General features: G+C 59.2%; 1 protein-coding gene and 1 long non-coding RNA gene across 19 annotated transcripts in view; one reads left to right on the top strand and one right to left on the bottom strand.

The window, feature by feature from the left end:
* The window catches only part of ARHGEF10L (Rho guanine nucleotide exchange factor 10 like), a 158,158-nt gene that overhangs the window by 59,853 nt on the left and 73,250 nt on the right, over positions 1–25,055 (top strand). For 10 of the 18 annotated variants that reach the window (XM_072751061.1, XM_072751057.1, XM_072751058.1 and 7 more), the window contains exons 5-7: positions 11,601–11,683; positions 13,395–13,478; positions 17,259–17,428. In XM_072751061.1, the coding sequence (XP_072607162.1) occupies positions 11,601–11,683; positions 13,395–13,478; positions 17,259–17,428 (337 nt within the window). Of the gene's footprint in view, positions 1–11,600; positions 11,684–13,394; positions 13,479–17,258; positions 17,429–22,223; positions 22,341–25,055 lie in introns of all 18 variants that reach the window. The other 8 variants (XM_072751050.1, XM_072751044.1, XM_072751047.1 and 5 more) reach the window with 1 other exon arrangement.
* On the bottom strand, positions 17,082–22,244 carry LOC140598004 (uncharacterized). Its single transcript, XR_012000168.1, has 2 exons — positions 22,127–22,244; positions 17,082–18,057 (listed from the first exon to the last, which is right to left on the bottom strand). It is a non-coding gene; the product is annotated as an uncharacterized lncRNA (long non-coding RNA).

The raw sequence follows: 25,055 nt of genomic DNA, 5'->3' as shown, positions 1-25,055 counted from the left end.
GGTGTCTGGCTGGTGCCGGGGCAGTGCTGAGGTGGTGGCCAGTGGCCCAGAGGGCTGGTGCCGCACCATGTCGTCTTCAGCAGCTCGCTGGTGGGGTAGCTCAGAGAGTGTTTCAGGGAGAGGGGCCTGCCTCTGCCCTGAACCCGCTGCCCACCGCTCCGCAGCTCCCTTACCTGTTCTAGGACTCACCCTGGAGCAGCCCCAGCCCCCTCAAACACCATCTCCTGGTGGCACCAGGGTGTGAGCTCTGGAGGTTCGAATCCCCACTCAGCCCGGCACTAGCTGGGTGGCTTTGGGCCGCCTGGCAACCTCTCTGAGCCTCAGTTTCTCTGTCTGTACAATGGGAGTAATACCCATGTAGGAGCATCGTGGGGAATAGGAGAGGCTGGTAGAAGGACACACCAAATATGCACCTGTGTTTGCTTCTCCGCCGCCTCCTGTCGGGGCTGGGTGTGTCCAGTGACGGGGCGGGAGGGACAGTGACTGTGTGCTCGGAGCCTCGGCCTCTCGGGCTGGGCCAGGGCTGCCAGGTGAGTCTCGCCAACACCTGGCTTGAATAAATGTCACTTCTGAGTTCCCTTGTGGGCAAACAGTCATGGGACATGAGCTCCCAGCAGAGCACGGATCGTGGCAGGAGTCCTCAGGGACTCTCCTGTTCTTGGTTTCACAGAAGTGGAGATTGGGAGCAGGACTTGTCCAGGGCTACGCTGTGAGACGCTGGCAGCCTCGGACTCGTTGTCCAGTGCTCTGTGCTCCCAGCTGCACCCTCCCTTGCAGATCTCTGTTTGCTTCAGTTCCAGCTCCTTCCCTGGGTGGTGATTTTCCACTCTGGAGTCCTCGGGGAGAAGAATCGATTCAGATCATCGTCCAAGAGAATCATGTTATCCAAGAGAAAGGGGGAAAAATGCTCTATCCTATTTATTTATTTATTTTGAGACCTTCCTAAAGGTAGTCACTAAGCAAACACGGCTTTGAAAAAGCAAATCGCCAAGGGGAGGACACTTTACGGATCCTCACGGGGTTTCCTCCATGGCCCCTGCCTGGAGGTTCAGAAATGGCCCCGGGCTTTGCCTGGCTGCCCACCTGGCCTCTAGAGGCTCCTGAGGACAGGGGTAGTAACTGCCCAGATGCTGGGAGAGCTGCAGCCTCAGGGTGACCTCGCCCCCATCAGGGCCCTGGCCCACCGCTAGGGAGGGGAGCAGGGCCTGTCCTCATCCCCACCTCCCTGCTGGTGAGCCGCCAGGTGGGAGCGTGTGGTGGTTAAGCAAGGGCTGGAGTGGGGTCCCAGGACACCTGGGAGCTTGGGCTCGGAGCCACATGGAGCTGGCTTCAAGTCTTTCTTGGCACTGGCTGTGCGTCTCTGTGCAAGTGGCTTCTTGTCTGGAGCCTCACTTCTGATCAGTATGATGGGGAGGACTCTGGGGAGGACTCTGAGGCATCATAAGTTAACAGGTATCCTGTGCTCAGGCTGCTGGCATGTGCCCGCTGCTCCAAAGGTATTTGCTGTTGTTATTCTGGGTCCTGGTTTAGATGTGGTTTTGTTATTTTATTTTATTTTAAAAAAGATTTTATTTATTTTTTTGAGAGAGAAAGAGAGAATGAGCAAGAGAGAGGGAGTACAAGTGGGAGGAGGAGCAGAGGGAGAGGGAGAAGCAGACCCCCCTCCCTCAGCAGGGAGCCCAATGTGGGGCTCGATCCCAGGACCCTGGGATCATGACCTGAGCCCAAGGCAGATGCTTAATGAACTGTGTCCTTGGGGAGCCCTGAGGATGTGGTTTTGGAGGGAGGTGGTTGGGCTCTGTTCCCCAAGAGTCAGACCTGGGTTTGACCCTCCTCCCTTGGGCCAGCCACCCCCCACCCACCTGCCCCACCTCTCTGGGTCTGCCCCGGGGAGAGAATCATGCTTGCCAGGTGGGTGATGGTGGGGCTGACTGAAGCTGATTGGCCGTCCAGGTACCTTGGCAGGGGCATTGAGGCCCGTGGACTTCCTGGTCCCTCTACCTGCTTGGTCCCTCTGGGGGAGGCAGCCGGGCTGCTGTGCATTGCTGGGTCGTCTGTGCCGAGGCCCCTGGGGTGGTTTGAGGGTCAGGCCACTCTGGTCAACAATCCAAGGCGTGAGAATGGCTTGGGGGGGGGGGTCTCATCCATCCTCGCTGCTGGGCAAGAGCTACCTCCTCAGTGCTCAGCTTTGGTGCTACTTTCTCTTCCTGCAACAAGACGCATCTGCTACCAGACAGCAACAACAACGGCAAAAATAATAGTAACGAGAATGGTTGTGTTTACTGGGTGCCACGCACAGGGCTAAAGGCCCAGTCCCATTGACGCCTCCCAGCCTCCCACCTCCCGGGAGTGGCTGTCCTTACCCATGACACAGGTGGGGAAGCGGAGGCTCGGGGAAGCCGCGTGGCCAGGGTTACATACAGATAGTACATGTTCATTCCGAATAGGGCCGGAGCCTGGGCCTCTTCCCCCGGGGGCTGGGTGTTTGACCCCTGCACTGCCCGCCAGGGATGTGCTGGGGACTCCAGGTCCAGAACCTCAGACTGGTGGTGGCGCGGGGTGGGTGGCTGATGGAGGTGGTGGCGGCTGCATATGGACGATCGACTGTGTGCTTATTGGGGTGCGAATTGTGCCTCCTGAGAGATCTAACTTTGCCTCTGGGTTCTTAGGAGAGTAGTTTGCAAGCGGTCGGTTCCATAGACTCCCCCCTGGGGAGCCACGCAGAGTGGCCTGGGCTCCTGCCTGTGTGTGATTGTGGGCAAGGCCCCGTCCGGGAACAAGCGGGAGCAGAGTCAGGGCAGCCCCTTCCGACTGGGGGAAGGGTGTGGAGGCATGTCTCCCCCTCCCCCCAGGTACCCACCCTCAGGCCAGCCCCCTAGGGCGTGGGTGTTTAAAGTGGGGACTGCCAGGCCTCAGGGGAGCCCTTAAGGCCTCCTATCGTATGAATGATGAGCACTGGACGACAGGACACGTTCAGTGTCTCTGTGAAGAAGAGGAGGAGGAAGAGTGTGGAAATGGGGTCTCCGAGCCTGGGCTCTAGGGGCCGGGAGGGAGGCCAGTGGGAGGCGGGCTCTGGGTGGCTGGTCCCACTGATCCTGGCAGTAACGACGAGCTAAGTGAGCCCCACACGTGATCTCTCCTGGATCCATAGCCCCAGGAGGTGGGGTGATTGGACTCGCCCACTTTTTTTTTTTTTTTAAGATTATTTATTTATTCATGAGAGACACAGAGAGAGAGGCAGAGACACAGGCAGAGGGAGAGGCAGGGTCCCCGCAGGGAGCCCAGTGCGGGACTCGAGCCAGGCATTCCGGGATCATGCCCTGAGCTGGAGGCAGACGCCCAGCTGAGCCCCCCAGGCGCCCCTGGGCTTGCCCACTTTTTAGGAGAGGAACCGAGGCTGGAGTTGAAGTGGCTTACCCGAGGACTTGGGGAGCTGCAGTGTGGCCGTCTGTTGGCGCCTACGGGGTTGGCCCTTCCTGGGAGACTTTGAAGCCCATGGGCTCAAGTACCCGACCTCTCGCGGGGGGCGTCTGGCTGAAGAAGCAGCTCAGAGCACAGTGATTGCAGGAACAAGGGCGTGTGGGTCGCTGGCTTCCTGTGTTTTCCCTGGCCTCGGGCCGCACCTCTTCCCTCCGAGGGCACTGGCCCCCTCTGGAGTTGTTTGCTTTTTCTGCCCAGCTTTGCTGCCATTCCCACAGGGCCCCCTGCAGCCTTAGTATTTCCTGCTGGGTCAGGCTTTTGGCTCCTGTCTGGGCCACAGGGATTCTTAGTGGCTCCCTGGAGGTACCTGTCCAGCCCCTTCCTGGGTATCCAGATAAGATGGACTGGGTCTCTCACCTGGGCCTGGCCTCTGGGGAAGCAGTTGGGCAGCTCGATTCCTGGAAGTGCCAAGGAGCCCCGTCCTCTCTGGGCACATCAGGTGCTGGGAGGGTCAGGCCAGGCACTGGAAGCAGCGTTTGAGCAGAATGGAAATGGTGCTCGAGGCCTGTGGCTTCTGAGGTCCATGGGCGTGGGGAGTGTGGGGGGTCTTGGGAGGGTCAGCAGGACAGAACTGGAATGCCCCAGCCCCAGAGGAACTTCTCCGTGGCAAAGTCCGTCACTGGGTTATCACTCAGGGCTTTCCACGCTGAGCCCCAGCGTGGGGTTGTTTGCAATCCCACCCAGGCTTGCCCTTACTCTCACTGTTTCTCCAAATCTGGAGCATTGCCAGCCTCCTGTGTCCTATCCTGAGGGGTCCATGTGGGACCTGAGGTCTGGCGGAGATCAGCTTCCCACACTGGATTCCCTCGTGAGAGGGTTATGGGGACCAGACCCCTTTACCATTAGATTCCTCTCCGACTCCTTGCTAGTCCTGAAATGGGAAAAGCTGTATTTGTTTTTGTTTTTCTTTCCTCTCCACCTGTGGTTACGAGGGGGTTTCCGCATCTGAGCTGTGGCCTTTGGGTCGCAGTATAAAAGTACCAGCACAAAAGCATCCAGGATAAAAGCCATAGTCTCTCCTGGAAGAGGTACCTGTGTGCCCAGTCGTTGCACCGAGTGCCCCGGTCAGCAATCTCGTGACGTCTGGCCCTGGCTGTCTGCAGCCATAGGATGCTGCTTTATCCGACTCTCATCCCTGATGGGGGGCACAAAGTAGGCCCAGTACTAATAGTTTACATGTGCACACCCGTTATAGTTCCTGTATATCTCACTATCTCACTGTGGTTCTCATGGCTGTGGTGGGGAGGATAATGCCCCCCCCCCCCCAAGAGCGCCAAGTCCTGATCCCCAGCACCTGTGAACACGTTACCCTTGTATGGCAAAGGGACCTGGCAAATGTAAGTTAAGGATCTGAGATGGGGAGAGTCTCCTGGATTCTCCGGGGGGGCCCAGTGCGATCACAAGGGTCCTTAGGAGAGAGGCAGGAGGGCCCAGGTCAGAGAGAGGTTACAAGGTGCCACGCTGTGGGCTTTGAAGATGGAGGAGGGACCATAGGCCAGCGGATCCAGACTGCTTCCAGAGGCTAGAAAAAGCGAGGGGTACGATCCTCCCCAGCGCCCCTAAGGGAGGAGAGCCCAGCGAATCCCATTTTAGACGCTTGACCCGTGCAAATGTAAGACAATACATTTGGGTTGTTTCAAGTTACTAAGTTGGTGGTAAATTGGCACAGCAGCAGCAAGAGGAGGCTAACACACCTGGAAAGAGGCAATGTTAGGGGTCCCACTGTGCAGACCCGGGGGCGGGTGTGCAGTCCCCGGCCCAGGGGTGGTGGTGCCTGGGCTCAAAGCCAGAGGGCAGGGCTCGGTTGGCGCTTCCCCCACCCGCCCAGGACGGTGCCAGGGTGACCTTGGCCAGTACCCCGCTGGCTGGCTGGCTGCCTGGGCACCCCCTGCCCTTCCCCTCCACCCCCATCCTTCCATCCCACACACCATCACGGAGTGCCTCTGATGTGCAGTGACCCAGGCGCCGGTCCCTGCCCTTGGGGAGGGGGCACTGACGTTCTATGCCAGGCTGTATCATTTTCCTGTGCCAGACGCTGTTGCATGGGTCTACCTGCCTTATCTCGTTAATCCTGACGCCCTTGGAGGCAGCCGCAGTGAGAGTGCCCACTTTATGGGTGTGGAAGCAGGGCAGAGGGGACATGGCATCAGCCTCACATCGTCGCAGAGCTGAGATGACGCAGAGCCCGGGCTGATCCCCGTTGGCTTCCAGAGCCGGTGTTTAGCCCGCCGAGGTCTGCCACACGGATCCGGTTTGGGTCCTTCCCGCCCTAGACGTGGGCTCCATGACCTGGGATCCCCTTCTTCTTCCCTGTAAAGTGGGATGACGGACCAGCTGCTGGAGCCGTGGGGGGAGGAAAGGAGACCCAGGGATCGATGCTCAGCTGGAGAGCAGCTGCCCGCCGCTGTCCCCAAAGGGTGCTGGTCTGTCTGGGGCCGACCCAAGGGCACGCGGGACCCACGCTGGCCAGCACACAGCTTAACGTTTCCAGAAATACGTGTCCTTCCTCTTTTTCTTTCTTATAGTGGGCACACGTGTGTACTGTAGAAAAACAAGCATATGGAAGGGTGACAGGGCAGCCTGGGCGGCTCAGCGGTTTAGTGCCACCTTCAGCCCAGGGCATGATCCTGGAGACCCGGGATTGAGTCCCATGTCGGGCTCCCTGCATGGGGCCTGCTTCTCCCTCTGCCTGTGTCTCTGCCTCTCTCTGTCTCTCTGTCTCTCATGAATAAATAAGTGAAATCTTTTTTTTTTAAAAAAAAAAAAAGGAAGGGTGATAGACTAACGTGACCTTTAACCCCCCCACCGTGTGTCCCTGTCTGGCCTTTTCACTGCATAGATCTGCAAATATATATATATATATATATTTTTTTTTTTTATTTTTAAAATTTTTTTATTTTTGTAGAACTGTGGTTTTATTGCACGTGCTGCTTCATGGCTCATTTTCTGCCCTAATTGCAGATCGTGAGTATTTTCCTGTGAGAACCTGTATTCTTGTTCATCGCCCCCCGGACTCTTGATAAGTTACTGCTGGGGGTGCAGTGCCTGCCCCCAGCTGCCCTGACCGCCGCACCCAGGGCCCTGCAGGTGTCAGGGAGGCGCGCACACCCTGGGGCAGAAGGCCAGAGGCGGGGTCCCCGCGGGCATCCTCGGCTGTGTGTCGGGAGGGTGTCCCCGGGGGGCCTTGTTGCTCGCTCCACAGGGAGGGCTGTGCTGTGGGTACTCAGCTTCCCCTGGCGCCTCCTCACTACCCATTCAGGAAGTGGGTTTGTGACCATGCAGGAGGTGGCACGGGACAGACGGACTGGGTCCCGGCACCCTTCTGTAGGAGAGTGACGGCCAGGCTGTGGCTGCGAGGAGGTGCATGCGTGCAGGTTGGGGGCGCTGGCCTGTGACCCACCGTCCGGGGCCCTGTAACTGGACCAGGGATGGAGGGGAGGGCTGGGGACGGGAGGCAGCACACCAGGAACATTTATCAAGTGCCAGGCCTTCTGCTAAGTGTTTCTGGTGCTTTCTTTATTCCGTCCTTCCCAGCACCCCGAGAGGGAGGCATTGTTGCCCTGTTTCCCAGAGAAGTTATCTGGTTAATCCTCGCTGCGGGGAGCAGAGGCTGTTCCTGCCCCCTCCGCGGTAGCTGTCCTGGCACGCCAAGCCAGGCGGCCGAGCTGTGGTTTGGTCCCGGCCTGTCGCCTCCGGAGCAAAGGCTCCTTCACCCCTGAAGCCCGTGGGCCTGGTTCTCGACGCTGGCTGCACGCAGGAAGCAGCGGGGAGTTTAGGAACGCGGGGGCCCGGCCTCCTCCAGCCCAGCGGCTGGGTGTCCCGAGCAGGGGCGCCGGCCGGTACCTGCTGCGAGCTTCCCGGGGAGGCAGGGCAGCTGCTCCGAGTCATCTGACCAGACGATCTTTCACGCGTTACATAAACTGGAAAGTGGCCAGGGCCGAAAAGAAATCTGGCAGTGGGGTTAATCTGGGTTTAATATTTTTGTCTTTCTTTTGTGGCTCTTGGACTTAGGGGCAGTGGGGTGGCCATGGTGGTGGTAGATTTCTGGGGGTGGGGGTGGGGGGGGTGACGCTGTGACTAGGACCGTCCTGGGCAAGCCCTGCTGTCAGGGCCTCATAAGGCCGTCGTTATTCGGGTCCTTTCTCTTCCCCAAAGGGGGGATTTTTTCCTCCTTTGCATTTTCCATACGTTGTCCTGGAAAAGGCCCTGGAATGCCCCGTGTGTGCACGTGGGTGCATGTGTGTGCGTGTGCAGGGGTGTGAGCCCACCCCAGCCTGCCAGGAAATCCTCAGGCAGTTATGGTTCGGGTGGTCTCCCCCACCGTGTAGCCCCGGGGAAAGAGACCCTGTGGGATCTCCTGAGAACCTCGGGGCTGGACCGGCAGCTGCAGGGGTGGGGGCACTGCCGTCCTCTGCAGTGGGGCTTTCGTCTAACACAGGCCAGGTGGGCATCAGTCATCACTGGGCGGGGCCCCCGGGCGCAGGGGCTAACGGAGCAGGGCAGCCAGGACAGGGCGGGACCCTGCTGTCCCGGGGCACCCACTGCCTCGCCATCCCTGACTTTTCTCTGGAGATTGAGGAGGTGGGCATAGCAGGCGCTTGGAGCTGCGTGGTGGCCTTCTTGACCGCAGTCTGGCAGACGGTGGACACTGCCTTTGGGGGACCAGGAGGTGTAATTTCTTTTATCTCCCACCCGCTAGTTTTCAGTGAACTCCCTGTTCTCTGCTCCTCTCCGAGGACTTGGCTCCTTTCCACATTCCGGTGGCAGTGGGTTCACCTTGTGAGACTCGTGTCATCTTGGTGGCGGGCCTTTTTCTCAGGTGTGAGCTGAGAGGCATTGAAAGTACAGGAAGCTCAGATAAGCCTGAGATAAACGGCCTCTTACTGCTTTTTATGGCTCTTTGATTATCCGTAAGCTTTGGGGAGGTCCCCAGAGGAGTGTGTGCTCTCGGGGGGGCGGGGATGGGGGGGTAGTTCTGGCCAGGCAGCAGCTGGGAGAGGCTGCCTCCCATGGCTGCAGAATGGGGCGGTGGCCTCGCTGGGCAGCTGGAGGGGACAAGGAGGAGGAGGCACCTGCAGCCCCCTTGCCATGTGTCCTCCTCATCCCTTGCCTGGGAGGTGCCTTTCCCTTCTCCTGTCTGCTGAGGACACCTGCTACATCTGGCGGGCAGCAGAGCGGGTGTGGAGAGCAGGGCTTGGCGGGCACATTGCAGCTCTGCCACCTGCTGGCCAGGTGGCTTGGGGCGAGGCAGCCTCCTGGACCTCCATTTTCCCATCTATAAAATGGTCCCGATAATACACGTGCTTGTGCTCCAGGGGCCTTGCTCACGCATTCAGCACGGCACAGGGCAGAGAGTAGGTCCCAGCCAAGTGCAGGGCAGGGGTGGGTGGTGGTCCCCAGCGGAGCCTAGGAAGACCTGTCCACGCACAGGCCCGGGCCTTTCCCCGCCCTCGGGGCTCCCAGTCTCTCTGCTTGCCTCAGCCGTGGAGGCAGTGGGGGTCGGCACGAGGGTGACTTCTCCACGCTGTAAGATTCCCCGCTGCCCAGCCCAGGGGGGCAGAGACTGGCTCCTCTCATCGTGTAGGTGGCTTGGATCTACACTGTCCTCTTTCGGAGACCATTAGCTACAGGTGGCTGTTTAAAATTAAATTACTTAAATAAACTTAAAACGTGAAGTTCACTGTGTTTTGGTGATGCTTAGCCCGGAGGCTCATGTTTCAGCCACTCCTGGCTTTTGGCGTGCCATAAATTATTTCCAGATCCCTTCTAAAGCTGCCTGACCTCACCCAAAAATACCCACTGCCCTTGACGTCACCTTCAGAGTTCACCCAGGGCCTTCTCGTGTGTTCTCTGGTGGAACTGCCCTGCAGCCTTGGAGCTGGCGCTGGCTGCGAGGATTTCTCCTGGACAGAGACCTGAGCTTGCGTATGGCCGGTGCTATTTCTCTCCTTGCCTTTAAAAGAAGGATGTCTGAAGGCGAGGTCCAGAGGCCTGATGACACAGCAAGTCTGTGATGTAGTAGAGTAAGTGCCACTCCGCTCCCCCCAAGTGGTCTGGTGTGTAGGCAGACAGCCCGGCCCGAGAGCCCAGCTCCTTCTAATGCACCGAGCGAGCGACTTCGGGGAAGTATAACCGAGTCTCTGTGGAGTCTGTTTCTCCACCTGTGGAATGAGGGTAACGCAGCCCCTGCCCCGGCTGCGTTCCCGTGGAATGAAGTCGGAAAATACAACGCACGACAGGTGGCACGCAACAGGTGCTTCGTAATGGTCCCCGATTGTCATAGACGACCGGTCACGGCGAAGAGAGCCCGTGCTTGGGACCCTTTCAAGCCCAGCCGCCAAGCTCACGTCCACTTGGCCTGGGATGGTTTGGTTCTGTCCTGGCTAGAGGACGTGGGGGCCCAGGGAAGCCGTTGTTAGCGGTGGGAGCTTAGGCGGCCCCCTTCAGCCCAGCACCCCCTCCCGGTCTCGCCCCGTCCTGTCCCTAATTGGCTTGGGCACAGCGTAACTGGAACACGCTGTCGTCCTCACCCCGGGGTGACACCGCTGGCTTCCAGCAGGGAGACGGGAGCAGGGGATTTGCTCCTCCAGTAGGGCGGGTCGCCTAGACCTGCGCTGTCCTGTACGGTGGCCACTACTAGCCACAGGTGGCTCTTGAAAATTCAATGACTTAAGGTGACACAAAACTCAAAGTTAAATTCTTTAGTCGTATCAGCTCTGATAACTTCCACAGGTCACATTCCCAGTGCGCAGGAGCCACAGGTGGCTCACAGGCTGGCAGATAGGACGTTCCCGTCGTCGTCATCGCCGCATCTGTGCTCTGCCACCTGAGCAGCAGTGCAGGAGGCCACTCAGGGGCCAGGCAGGCTGGCTCCGCGGTCTGGCTCTGCCACTTGGGCAGTGTGATCTGGGGCAGGATCCTCTGCCCAGGGCCCTCGAGGATGCAGGATCCACATCTCGGCCGCTCACGGGAGGTGCTCCCCACCCCTTTCTCCCTCCAGGCCCCCCGCACGTCCTGGCGTGTGCCTCCCCTCCTCCTCCGGGACTCCGGGGTGCTCCAGCCGGCTCCTGGCAGCAGTGGTGGCTGGCTGTCTTGGGCTGTTCAAGTTGTCTCCCCTCCGGTTGGCAGGTGTGGCCTTTGGTTTCTTGAGGCTGGACTTAAAAAAATAAGCAACGCCACGCTCATTCTGGAATAGTCTTAGATTTACAGAAAGGTCGTAAGGAGTTGCGTACACCCACCAGCCGGGTTTCCCCAAGGCTCACATCTTACACGACCACGGGACATTGCTCAAAACTGAGAGAGCAGGCTGGGCGCCGAAACTCCAGGCTTTATCCACATTCCACCAGTTTTTCTTCTTACCCCCTTTTCTGTTTTGGGATCCTTTAGTCTCCCCTCGCTTTTCATGGTGTTGGGAGTGTTGGGGAGTAACAGGCCGGGTTTGCAGAGTGTCTGGTCTGTCTGGTGCTCTCCCCATGATCAGACTGGGGATGTGGGTGTGGGGTTATAGTGCTGCCGAGGAGAGACGCCCTCTCCTCACGTCCTGTCGGGCGCACGATGTCTGCACGACGCCGCTGGAGACGCTCAGTTGACTCTTGGCCGGGCTGGTGTGTGTCGCCTCACTAGTTGCCCCTGTGTCTCTGCCGCTGGGCCTGTAGGTCCAGCCCATCCTCGCGTGTGGCGGGGACAAAGCTCTGCCTCCCTGTCTGGTCTAGTGAAGCTTTGCGTGACCTTGTTTCTCACAAGAGGCAGGGGTCCCCCAATCCTCACCCCCATGCAAAGCATGGGGAGAATGGGAGATGGAGAGCCCACTGAGGCTGCCCGGGCAGAGGGACAGGCACCCTTGCTGGGAAGACCCCTGAGCCTCATCACTGGTCTTCCGGTGCCTTCTCAGGATGGGGAAACTGAGAGGGGGAGAGCTGGCCTCCCCAGGTCTCCTGACTCATGGCTTTGGGGGCAAGTGGCTCCTGGCCCTCCGCCCACCCTTGTGCCTCACGTTCCCTGTCACCCTGGTGAGGGGCTGCCTGAGGCTTCACGGAGCCAGCTGGCCTGTCCCTCCCCGCTCAGCAGCACCATCCCGGTCCCTGCTGGCTCACTGACACCGTTTCTTGGCCCACACGCAGGGTGCCACCAGTGGTGAGCAACGGGGATGCTGCTTTCTCCGGGGTCCGGCGCTCCAGCTGGAAGCGGAAGAGCTCCCGCCGGAGTAAGTGCCCCCTGACCCCGTCTTAGCCCAGGAGGGTGGCACAGGGATAACCTCAGAGCCCCTTCTTCAGGCCCAGAGGGCCGACGTGGGCTCACACATGCCACGGGGTCATCCTCACTGGGCTGCTCTGGGCTCGGTGGCAGCTCTGGGGTGGACCGGCCACTGCCCATGCGGGGGAGCTGCCCCCATTTGTTGCCTGATGAGAGCCGTGGTCCAGGAGCTGATCATGTATTTGACCGTTTATCTGTTCCTCAAATACTCAGAAGCTCCTACAGCAGCGCTGATGGGCTGGGGGTGGAGTGACCTGGTGCCCAAGATGAGGTCCCTCTGGGAGTAGAACCAGCCACAGAGGCAGGCAGTTTCCTCGCAGAGGGCAAGGTGTGGGGTGAGGGGAGGGGGAGAGGGGGTGGGAGTGAGGAGAACCCATGGGTCCCGAAGCAGAGCGGAGGGAGCAGGGGTCAGGAAGAGAGCATCCAGGCAGGAGCCATCTGTGCAAGAGCCTGAGGCCCAGCCCCAGAGTGGAGAAGGGACACCTGGCACCTTGGGGAGCAGCTGGTGGAGGGTAGCCCCCAAGGGGGGAACGGGGTGAGGGACGCTGACTTGTTCCCAGCTCCCTCCGGGCCTCCCAGCCATGCTTTTCTGAAGGCAACGGGGAACCATGAGAGCCAGAGATGCTGTGGGGTGGGGGTGAAGCGGGGTGGGCTGCCCAGTGAGGAGGCTGTCCAGGAGAGGAGGCTGATGGCCCGAACCAGGGACCCGGAGAGAGGGGAGCATGTAGGGGAGGGACAGGGTTGGGGGGGATTCACAGGGCTCGCAGTGGGGATTCCAGTGCTCATCGGCCTGTAGGGTGAAGACAGGCTCCCATCTGGGTGGGGACTGGTTTTCCAAACCCTAGCTCTGGGCAGGGCGTGCGGTGGCACACCCCTAAAGAGGGGGAGAGGTTGGGCACACGGTTTTGAGGGGTTGCACATCCTGGTAACCACTAACCGGGGGGCAGAGTGAGCACCCTGCCCTGCTCGTTGCCCGCCCAGCAAAATGTTGGCAGAGGGATGTGTTCATTTGCTGAATTTTTCACCAGTCAGGACCCTGCTGGCTGAGTTTTGGGGGGCTTCTCCTTAACCCCACTTTCCAAATCTATCCCCTCATTCCCTGTACTCTGTAGGGCCGCTGTGCCCTGTCCACCTCTGGGTGGGAGGTAGCTCTTTTGGGGGTAATCCTGAGGGTCTGGGCCGCTGAAGATGCTCCGGGGGCCAGGGCACAGGTGCTGGGTGGGCTCCATGCCCCCTGCAGGTGCCGGGAGCCTGTGCGGCATCAGCCAGCAGGGAGGCGGGTGGGGGTCTGCCATCCTCCCTGGGAGGATGCACTGGAGGATGCCCTGGGAGGGTGCGCTGGAGGGTGCCCTGGAGTGTGCCCTGGAGGGTGTGCTGGAGGGTGTCCGGGCAGGGTGCCCTGGAGGGTGCCCTGGAGGGTGCGCTGGAGGTGTCCTGGGAGGGTGCCCTGGAGGGTGCCCTGGAGGGAGCCCTGGATGGTGCACCGGAGGGTGCCCTGGAGGGTGCGCTGGAGGGTGTCCTGGGAGGGTGCGCTGGAGGGTGCGCGGAGGGCTGGGGGCGGGGAGGCGCCGCGGAGCCGCGTTCTGGAGAGCGGCTGGTGCGGCCCTGGGGTCAGCGGTCACCGCGGCCGCCTGAGCGCCCGTCCCCTCCCTCGCTCACAGTCGACCGGTTCACTTTCCCCGCCCTGGAGGAGGATGTGATTTACGACGACGTCCCCTGCGAGACCCTGGACGCCCAGCAGCCCGGTAGGCGGATCCGCGCCCGGGGCCGTGGGGGGGCGGGGCGGGGGCGGGGCCTGGGAGGGTCTGCTCGTCCGCTCCACCCCCGCCCCCCTGCCCCTCCCCTGCCCCGCCCCCTCCCTGCCCCTGCCCCGCCCCTCCCCCGCCCCCTGCGCCCCGCTCCTCCCCCTCCCCCTCCCCCCCACCCCCTCCCCCTGCGCCCTGCCCCTCCCTGCCCCTCCCCCTCCCTGCCCCTGCCCCTTACCCCTGCTCCTCCCCCCTGCCCCTCCCCCTCCCCCCGCCCCCTGCTCCTCCCCCCTGCTCCTCCCCCTCCCCCTGCGCCCTGCCCCTCCCTCCTGCTGTCACCGACCGTTGCAGCGCCCTGGGCGGGTCCAGAGCCGGTGGGGGTGGGGGGGAGATTGTGGCTGCAGAGGAGGGGGTGGGGCAAACCTGCCTGCGCTGGGCGCACCCCCAGCCCCCGTAGTCACCCAGCCCCAGGGGGAGGCACGGCCCCTGACTGTCCCCAGGGACAACGGCCTTTGCCTGAACACATCAGGCCAGCGACGCTGCAGGTTTTGTTTGCTGGAATCTGCGGGTTTCCTGGCCCCATTGTCCAGAAAAGGACACTAGAGGCAGAGCTGGGATCTGAGCCTGGTTAGTCAGACTCCCAAGTGTGCCGCTCTGTCCCCTGCCCCAGGAGGATTCGGGTGGCATCCTGTGACCCATGATGCCTACTTGCTCCCACTGTTCAGCCAACCCCTTGAGGTCTGCAGGGCAGGGCTGATGGCTCCGGGGGACAGTTGCATTGAGAAGTTAAGCCACCAGCTGCAGATCACACGGCCTGTTTTTGAGGAGCTTCTAGTCTGATAGGGGCGGCCGTTGCCATCCTTGGGCTGTGCACAGTCCAGTGGGAGAGACGTGCAGACAACATCACAAGGCCCCAGGGCCCTCAGAGCCGCACGCCTGACTCCTGTTCCTGGAACAGGGACGGGTGGGCTGACGATAAGCACATCCCTTTAGCAAGCCCCAGAGGTTCCGGGAACATCCCTGCTTGTTGCTTGTTTGAATCCAGGCAGAGGAGGGGCAAGGGCACAGTGCCTTGGGGCAGTGGGGTCTGGTCGGAAGGTCCCAGATGTCAGAGATCTGAGTGGCTTGGATTTAGCTCCCTTAGGCTGTTTCTCCCCCACCCCCACCCCCAGAATCAAGTCAAACAACTTATCGCTAGGCCCCAGGCTTCACTGGACACTGATATGTCATCCTGCAGTTGCTAAAGGAGGTGGCCAGGATGTCGGCTCTGAGCTTTCAAACCCAGGACGGTGCCCCCCATCCCAGGGCCCCCGCCCTCAGGGCTGTGGGAGGGCTGGGAGCCTGAGGCCACGGCTGGCCCTCAGTACAGTGCACAAGCAAGACTGGTGCTATTTGTTTTAGACCTGCCAGGGCCCAGCACCGACCTTCATGAATTGCTGTGGGCTCAGCGGGTGCTCAGAGAGGAGGCCATCAGGCAGGGAGCAGGGCCCCCCATACAGCCCTGGCTTCAGATCCCAGCTCTGCCATTGGTTAGGGCATAGGGCTTGGTTCCCTTGGGCCTTGGCTTCTTCATATAAATCAGAATATCATCCTGACCTTATGGAATATCATTCTGATGCTTTGGGGGTGTCATACCAGAGAACTTCAGCTTCGTCTCTCTGGACCTCAGTTGGTTACATCTGTACGATCGGGGCAGCAGTGGGGACCTCCATGGCTTGGGAGGATGCCGTGAGATAACTGGCCCAGAGCACTGAGCCGGTGGCCACGGTGTGCGCTTGGGGAGGGAGAGCCATTAGTGAAGCCTGAGGCCCCAGGAAGCAGAGGGTGGGAACCAGGACCCCTGTGAGGCCCCTGAAGGCTGAGGATTTGGCTCAGATTTGGAATCTGGTGACACTTTCTGTATTGGAGATAGTCTTTCATTCATTCATTCGTTCATTCACTCATTCATTTAAGAGAAAGAGAGAGTTTACAGAAGCAAGGTGGGGAGGGACCAAGGGGGAGGGACAAGCAGACTTCACTCTGAGTGCAGAGCCTGACGTGGGGCTTGATCTCAGGACCCTGAAATCATAACCTGAGCCAAAACCAAGAGTCAGTTGCTTAACCACCTGAGCCGCCCAGGCGCCCCGGGAGAGAGTATTTCTAAATGGGCCCAGGTGATGATCGGGCTGGGAGGCCTCAGCAGAAGGCGGTGTGGTGACTGGTTGGAGCCTGGCCTAGGAGTCTGCAGCCCCTTCTCGGTGCTGTCTGACCTTGGGCCAGCCACCTGTCTTCTCCAGGCCCCTGTGTTCTTGTTTTTCTAATGAGGTGATTACTCGCACCCTATCAACCTTTCGGGCTGCAGGAAAATCCAGCAGGAGACGCCGCACCTGCAGATGTGGGTGGGTGGGAGGCCGGGGTCATGGAAGTGTAGGGAGGTAGGCACTGGAGATGCTGCCTGGGTTCTTCCTCAGGAGCCCCAGGAACTGGGCTCTGCTCCTCTGCTTATGGGTCAGACAGTCAGCCCAGGCTTGCAAAGGTCACAGCCTGGTCACCAGCTGTTCCAGTCCCTGGAGACATTAGTCACTATTATTTTTGGCTTAAAAATAACCTTATGCTCCCTCCTCATCCTGAGACCTAAGTCCCCAGCTAAGCCTCATCGTGTCTGTCTGTTCGTTGGGTGCCAACCTCCCGGACCCCCCGCTCCCTGGCTTTCATGTGGGGTGGACGTGGGGGCCCTGGGTCAGTGGGATGACACTTGGGCTCCCCCAGAGACCCCGTGATCAAGGACCAGCTGCTCTTTGCTGAGTGCCTGCCATGTGCTAGGCTCTTTGCTACCGCTTTTGGTTCATATTTTATTTACTCGACCTTATGGCTTGCTATTATCACCATCTTGCAGAGAGGTCTCCGATAACCAAAGCTGCCTGTTCTGAGCAGATTTTTTTTTTAACCCTTCATGCTATATTTCTTGTGCATGGACAAAAGCAGCTTCATCTTTGCGCACCTTTTGGGGTCTGGCCTCACTTTTGTGGGACCTGCAGTTCGGTTCTTCGGGTGACAGGCCAGGAGGTGGAGCCCAGGGCGGTGAGAGTGAAGCCCATCTCTGGGATGGAGCTGGGGCTACCTGGACAGTGGCTTTTCCACCTCTGCTTTGAAGCAGCCTCACTCCAGAGGTGACAGGGACCATGGGAGTGGCCTGGCCCTGGGGGGGACCTGTCCCTCCTGGCCAGTGGACCTTTAACTCTTGTCCCTACTTCCCCTGTAGGGCTTAGGAAGACAAGGGGACACTCCAGGATGCTGGGTCAGGCACGCCCCCTGCTGGACCATCCTGGACCCACTTGGGAAACTTAGATTTGGGGTGAGGGGTCCTTCATCATTTAATGCTCCTGACAATTTCCATTTCGCCCCTCAGGATGCTGGGGCCAGAGCTCAGGGCCCGAGGCAGGACTTGGTTTTAGGTCTTCTCTTTCCTGCTAACACATTCCCAGAGGCCAGGATGAGCACTCAGATCCCAGAAGAGCAAGACTGAGGAGTAGCGGGAGGGAATTAAGGTTTTTGTGTGCCCGACTCATTTCTTGTGCCTTTCTACATTTTCTCGTGTCCTCCTCACTTACCGGGTGGATGCTGTGTGGTCATCACCTCTGTTTAATGGACAAGGAAGCAGAGACGGAGCCGCAGGGCCGAACCGCGACCACCCCCCACCTCCCACCTCCCACCCCCACCCCCCTGCCTGGGGTAGAAATTGGGTCTGGTGGGCTTGTCACTGGAGCCTCGGCTCACGAGGTCTGTCCCTTGGCCCCGCAGGGGTGGAGAGGAACCTGCTCTATGAGGATGTGCACCGGGACGGAGGGCCCAGGGAGGCGGAGGACCTAGGCTGGAGCTCCAGTGAGTTCGAGAGCTACAGTGAGGACTCGGGGGAGGAGACCAAGCCAGAGGCAGAGCCTACCAAGCACCGAGTGTCCTTCCAGCCCAAGGTAAGGGGGCGGGCTTCTCTCACCCCAGCCAGGGCGCTGGGGGTAAGGAGGGTGGTGAGGGCAGGCGCAGACTCCTACCCAATTAGTGACCCCCAGGAATGTGCAGTGAGAGAGGACGCAGCCCAAGTTTCCTGAAAACGGGAAATGATCCCATCAGCATTGCTGTTTGACCTTGGAGAGCCCTACACCTGGAGTGGGCATGGCTACTACCTGGCACAGGTGCTCCCCCACCCGGTTCCCATGGCAAGGGACCATGATGCTCATGGGCTCAGGTCTGGCTGCAGAATCACAGGCTCAACACAGGCTTCAGGCAGCCCAGCCAACCACTGAGAGTTGGCTCTTAGGTCAAGTCAGCTTGGTCTCCCTGCCCCGCGGGGTGCATTCTGAGAAAGGTCCTCGCCCCTTACAGTCCTCGGCCCTGGGCAAGTGAGCAAGGGGGCAGGAGCTGCTGTGGTTAAGACACAGTTGCCCAGAAGGCCTCTTTCCGAGGTCTTGTAAAATGCCATCCGTGCGTTGGTTTCTGCCTGGAACAAGGTTCATTCTGCTGGTTTCATGGAGGAAGCCGAGAAAGCCAAGAGGAGGATGGATCGTCTGCTTCCTCCTGAGACAGGCTGCTCCTCCCATCTGTCCTGTAGAAGCCACCAGAAAGCAGATTCTGTTGAGGCTGAGAGTTGGGGTTTAATGAGAGCACTTCTTACAGGCAGGCCCTGCCCAACCAGAGGTGACAGGGTCCCGCTCAGCCCCCTTTTGAAAAGAAACAGGCAGGCAGACACCCAAAGGAGGTACAGGGTTAGAAGGCAGGGGCCCCAGGACTAGGCTGGGGTTATGGGCACCTCCTGTCCGTTTCTGAGTTTGGGGATCCCCCCTGGAGGAGGGATGCTGGCCAGAGCAGCCCTCACACCTGAATCTTCAGGCAGACTTTCCTGAGCCCAGGGGGGCCTCCCAAGGCCTTGAGAAGCCTGGGAGTTGAGCACGTCTGTCTTGAACCAGTCTTGGGGCTGAGCCTCTGTGGACGGGGCCCTGGAAAACGGCTTTGGTGTCTTGCTGGGATAAAGTTAAGCATCTACGATACCTACTGTGTGCCCAGTCATTTCTTAGGGTGTGGGCGGGGGTGCATGGGAATGGGAAGACCCAGCCCAGGCCAGGCAAACCGGCATGGCCTAGGAGGAGATACCACATATGAAGCAGTTTGTTGAAAACAAAGCCCAAACCGCCTTTCTGTAAACATGAGCCCAAGGATCTAGGGCCACATGCCTGACACGGGTGGGATCTAATAGCCCTGGTCAGAGCCGGGCTTCTCTGGCTCAGAAGCTGGAGGGGCTGGGAAAGCTGGCCCCAGCTGGAGTCATGGCCTGGGCGGAAGCCCAGGAATGGCCCTGTTCCTTTTCTGTCCTGGGAAGGGGCAGCCTGCACTGATTTAGGGGGGAAAGGGCTCTGGTTATGAAGCCAGCATGGCACTGGGTCACCCCTCAAGGTGAGGGCGGGACCCGCGCCTCTTGGCTTGGTTGGGGATACTGGGCGCAGGAAGTGCTTGAGGCGGGGGCCATGCCTTATTCTCAGCCTCTTGGGTCCTCCTTAGTCCCTTCTCGGAGGCTTTCCTGGCCCCTGGCCTTCTTGCTGGGTCCCGGGAGGGAGCCATAGATGTCTCCCAGGGGGCAGGAGGCATGGAGATGCTGAATTTGGGCTCCCCAGTGCTGGTCCTCTGACTTGCACGGGCATCAGGATCACGAGGGTAGCCTTGTCTGCGGTGCTCTGCCCTCCTGAGCTGCTTGGGGCCCACCTGCTTCCGTGCCTCGCACTGCAGCGGCTGCGTGTTTGGGGGCTACCTCTGCTTGGCTATGCCTTGTGTGTGCTGTGGGGCCGCGGGCAGCAGAGATCTGGTGGTGTTTTACCCTGTCTTTGGGAGTCTGATGGGGGGCCTGGCCCCCCATCCAGCTGCAAGAGAGCTAGTGTAGTCCCTCCTTCAGGTGTCTTGGAGGCCAGGCCTCAGCAGGTGGATTTTTGCCAAAGAAGGTGCCTGAGGGGTCTGCAGAGGGACCTCCTGGGAAGCGCCTGACCTCCACGTAGGCAGGGGCCCGATCCTGTTATGTTAATAAATACCTGCTGGTTGCAACCCATGGTCAGTGGGATTTTTTTTTTTCCAGTTATGGAATGGACTGCATCGGACTTTTCCTTTTTCTGACTATGACCTCTTCGTAATTAAGGTTACTGTGATGCAGCTGGCCAGGGCGCTGGGCAGAAACGCCAGCTCTGACCCCAGCCTTGCTCACTCCCCTGCTTGGATCTGGCCAGTCTGCAGCTGACCTCTGACCCTGGTTCTTCTAATCCTGAGCGAGGCAGAGGGGCAGTGCAAAGCCAGGGACTTTATGATTTTATTGTATCAATTTACAGATGAAACAAGACTCAGTTTGAACCCCAGCCTCTCCAGTGTTGGGGAGCCTGAGTAACTCTCCGAAGCACCTCTGTCCTGCTGTTTCTTTGCATTAACGGTAGTGAGCATCTGCTTAGTGTGGCCAGTTTATAAAGCAGTTCATATGACTTTCCTAATACCCTGGAGTGGTTGGTATTATTTGCATTAAAAGTCATTTTACTCATCAGAGGTCAGAGAGGATAAACGATAAGGTTAGGGCCACATAACCAGTAAGCAGTAGAGCTACGACTCAGTGTCACATCTGATTTGAAAGAAGATACATTGTCCTTATGTCCATGCATGCATCTGTCCCTCCACCCCCCGATCCATCCGCTCACCCATCGTTCCATCCATCCATTTGACCAACTATCCATTCACTCATTCATTCATTCATTCATTCATTTATTAAGATTTTGTGTATTTATTCATGAGAGACACAGAGAGAGAGGCAGAGACACAGGCAGAGGGAGAAGCAGGCTCCATGCAGCGAGCCTGATGTGGGACTCGATCCCGGGTCTCCAGAGTCACACCCTGGGCTGAAGGTGGCGCTAAACCGCTGAGCCACCGGGGCTGCCCCAACTATCCACTTATTTAACAAATATTGAGCAGTTATAATTTGTAAGGTAGTGTAACAATAGCTTCCATTTTTTTTGAGCACTTATTAAGTCCTGGACCCTACATGTATCGCCCATTGAACCTTCTCAGTAACTCTGTGAAGTAGTTATCATCCTGGCAACTTTGCTGGTGAGGAAGGTGTCCCTCAGAGAGGTAGAGACATTTTTCCAGCTAGTGACTCGCGCGCATGGGGCGATTTGAACGTAGGCCTGCCTGCCTCCAGAGTTCATGCTCTAGGGCCCTTTACTCGTCTGCTCTGGAAGTAGTACTGTCTTGGCTTTCTGTATGCTCTACCAAATATCACTATTGCTCATGCTGCTGACGCATTTCAGTGTCTATGTGTTTGTCTCTCCATCCATCCACCCATCCGTCCATCCATCCACCCATCCATCCATCCATCCACCCATCCACCCATCCGTCCATCCATCCACCCATCCATCCATCCATCCACCCATCCACCCACCCATCCACCCACCCATCCACCCATCCACCCACCCATCCATCCATCCATCCATCCACCCACCCACCCACCCATCCACCCATGCACCCATCCACCCATCCATCCATCCACCCATCCATCCATCCATCCACCCATCCATCCATCCATCCACCCATCCATCCACCCATCCATCCACCCATCCATCCATCCATCCACCCATCCATCCATCCACCCATCCATCCACCCATCCATCCACCCATCCATCCATCCATCCATCCATCCATCCATCCATCCATCCACCCATCCATCTACCCATCCATCCATCCACCCACCCATCCATCCATCCATCCATCCATCCATCCATCCACCCATCCATCCATCCACCCATCCATCCATCCACCCATCCATCCACCCATCCATCCATCCACCCATCCATCCATCCATCTTCCCAGATAGTATGTAAATTAGCCAGCCACCCATCCTTCCATCCAGTTGTCCACCTGCACTCCCCTATCCCCTCCCCCCACCCCCATTTACTGGTCCCTTCCTCCAGTGGTGTGCCAGAGCTGGCTCTTTCCAGCTCCCAAGATCTAGGAACCAACTGTGTACTCTCTTTCCAACTCCACATTCTGCGATGTCACACTGGTAGTTTGAAGTTTGCCACGGTAGGAGTGTTCACACCATGGAAATACTACAAAGCAGGGCTCTTCCTCCCGGGGAAGCCCGCGTCAAGTATTTACCAGCGCAGCCCCGCTTCCATCCATCCGTGCACCAGTCCCAGTCATTCATCTGACTGTTCGTCTGCCCATCCGTTTACCCAGCTCTGCAGTCATCTGACCAACTTTATCCATTTGCTCACCTGTCCATTTATCTGTCCGTCTATCCGCCCATCCCTCTATTGTCCATCTGTCTGTCCAACCATCCCTCTGTACACCCAGCCACCTTCCTATGCATTTGCCCACCATCCCCCTGCCACCCATCTATCTCATGACTCACCAAGGACCTCCTGTGTCACCAGCCCCACGCTGGCCCCTGGGATGGGGGGATGCCTGAGACACAGTCCTTGTCTCCAAGCACTCTTCTCTTTCCCTGAGCAGGGCCTGGCCAGTCCCTTCCCCCCGTCCTTCCAGCAGCCAGGACCCAGCCCCCCGCTGCCTACTACGTGTTGGGGTGGGACGCTGCTGGAGCCGATCCCCGGCAGGGAGCCCTCCCCACGCCCCACACCCCACCTCACCTGGTCTCCTTTCTCCTCTGTTGCCCTGTTTGTCTCCTGCCGTCCCGCCTGCTCCTCGCACCTGCTCTCCCTCTGCCTGGCTGCTTGGGGGCTCCAGCTTTCTCCAGACCTGACTAGGCTAAAGGAGAGATGCGCCAGGACTAAGAAAGACATCTTGGCTTTAAGAGCTGGGGGGAGAGACATGCAGGCGCTGAAGCACAAGTACGATTGTAAGGTATTGTCTGTCCCCCCCGTGTCCCGGCTGGGGCCCTGCAGGGGGGTTGCTGAGCCCCTGGCTGCATTGCACATCGGCGCTGGGGCCGGGGGTGCTGGAAGTCGGCACGCGTGCCCCTGCTCCCCCACTTCTTGCCTCTCTGGGCCAAACCTTAGCTGTCTTCCGGAATTCCTGGGTGGGTCTGTGGACCCGAGGGCCTGCAGAATCACCAGGGTGCTCTGGAGTGTGCAGACTCCTGAGCTCCGTCCCCAGAGATGCTGGTTCCGGAGGTCTGGACTAAGGCCCAGGGATCTGCCAATTTGATAACCATGGCGGGGGGGTTAGGGTCACGGTCTGAAAACATTGGAGCAGTGAGCGATGCTGGACATTCCTGCCCCTCTGAGCCTTTCAGAGAGATCCAGGGTAAGGAAGTCTGTAGAGAAATCACAGCACCTTCTGCTCAGAGGGGCCTCAGACTTGTGGGTAATGATGACCTCGACAGCAGGAACTTCCCTTAATCGAGCACCTACTGTGTACTATGGGCTTTGGAGGCCTGCAGGCCTGGCTTTGAATCCCAGTCCCACCACTTCCTGTCTGTGTGATCCTGGGCAGGCCTCTTGACCTTTCTGAGCCTTGGTTTCCTCACCTGTGAAATGGGGGCATCGACAGTACCAGCCCCCCAGCTGGGTGGAAGAATTAGGTGAGCTCAGACCTGTAAGGTGCTCAGTGCTGTGCTTGGCACCACTGAAGAGCTCAGTGGCTGGTGGCCACTGTGGTCTGTGCACCTGACGGTTCTGTCCCAGGGTGTCCGGGAGGCAGCCGTCCTACTGCTGTCACTTGGCATCAGTGAGGCCGGTGAGTGAGTACCTGGCTGGCAGTCGTGGCGCTGGGCAGCGGCAGAGCTGGGATTCAAACCCAGGTCTGTGCATGCCAAAGCCAAGTGGGCTCCATCCTGCACCACTGCCCGGTTTGTCAGAACCCACGCCCTCCCCAGAGGAGGGGCAGAGACACTTTCTAGTTTGCACGGCCTTTGTATGGACACACCACGGGGGCCCTGTGACCTGAGGCGGGCAGGCTTCACTTCTCAGAAGGCCAAGGCCCACAGAGGAGCAGGGAGCACGTGAAGCTCAGAGTCTCCCACCAGGGTTCTCGCCCTGGCCTCCGCCCCTGGAATCAGACCCCGGCCCAGCCTCTGCACTGTGAGGATAGGTGGAGGCTGCGGGCTGCCTTGGGGGCCCCTTCCGAGGTGTTCAGTGGTTGCTCTTTCTTGCCCGGGGAAATGCCAAGGGAAGACCACTTTGGGAGTTTGTAGGATAGCTTTCTGCCAGGAAAGGACTGGGGTCAGAGCAGAGGTTTCAGATCTGGGGGTTGTGGACCCAAGCTCCCCAGAGGAGGGTGAGCGTCTTTGTGCAGTCTCTGGGGTTGTCATCTGCCCTTCTCCCTAGGTTATCACGGGTGGTTATGACGCCCCCCAACCCCCACCCCAAGATGCGAAGAATCACTGCTGAAGAATTGTACCATTTAGATGCAGGGAGGCCCCGAGGACTTCCCCCTTGGCCCTGCTGTTTCCAGAACGTCAGCATTGTTCCTGAAAAGCCACCACCCTGTGCCCTAGGCCTAATACCCAGTGGGTTTTTTTTTGCAAGCCAGAGGCCCAAGGGGTGCCAGGAGTGGCACCCCGGGGCTTGTTTGGAAGCCGGTGATAGCAAGGGCAGTGACTGGAGCCCCCCAGAGGAGTGCACCCACCTTCCTCAGGGAGCCTCAGGAAGAAGAGTGTTCCAGAGAGCTGCAGGGGCCATTCCGACGGCCATGTGGCCATTTAAATTTAAGTCAATCACAATGAAATACAGTCAGGACTCTGGGTCCTCAGTTGTACCGGCTGCTCTTCAAGTGCCAGGGGTTCCTGTGGCTGGTGGACCCCAAGTGCACACAGACGGGAGGCATTTCCATCACTGTAGGAAGTTCCGACCCGTGGCACTGACCCTGTGTCGGGGAAGATCCGGAGGTTGGGGCTGGGGGCTGTGGGGTGCAGGAACCACCTAGGGGTCAGCGGCTCTGTTTGCAGGCCCTGGATCCCCCCGGCGCTCGGGGGACCGGCTTCCCCGCGCCGGGCCCCCCGACCTCCCATGCCTCCCATGCTGCTTCGCTTGCTGCTTGGTGTCTGTGGGTCCCTCCCTACATAGGGGCAGCTGTTCCCCACCCAGTGGCCGCTTCAGCCTCCTCTCCGCCTTCCCAGGCCTTGGCTCAGTTAGAAACTTGGCTGTTTGGGGGGCAAGGGAGGGAGGGTTCCTCACTTGGGTTTGGCAGATGGGATAGGGGTGTGTACTCACTTCCCCTAAAGTAACCACTGACATTTGCACCGGTCATTTTACTACTCAGCATGCTTCCCTGGACCCTGTCCTTAGTCCTACAGACCTTGGCACAGCTCGGTAGGGAAACTGAGGCTCAGTGACGTTAAGTGACTTGTCCCGAGAGGTGTAGCTGGGATCTGAACCCAGGCCTCGAGTCTTTCCCCGAAAGGGAGATAGTCGGGTGAAGGCTCCTTCTTGCCGATAAAGAGGTTCTTCCAGGGTGATCCCTGGGGGCACAGATGCCCCTTCTCACCTTGTCCCGGGGTGTCTGAGCCTTGCTGTCCCTCTTGGCTTCTGCTGCCACCTCCTGGGAAGTGAAAGGGCCCTGGGGTCTTGATGTGGGCAGCTCCGCTGGGAGGCCTGGGCGGGGCTGGTGGCCCTTGGT

The sequence above is a fragment of the Vulpes vulpes genome, chromosome 2, assembly GCF_048418805.1.
Source record: "Vulpes vulpes isolate BD-2025 chromosome 2, VulVul3, whole genome shotgun sequence".
NCBI lineage: Eukaryota > Metazoa > Chordata > Mammalia > Carnivora > Canidae > Vulpes > Vulpes vulpes.
This window is presented reverse-complemented; position numbering and strand designations above follow the sequence as displayed.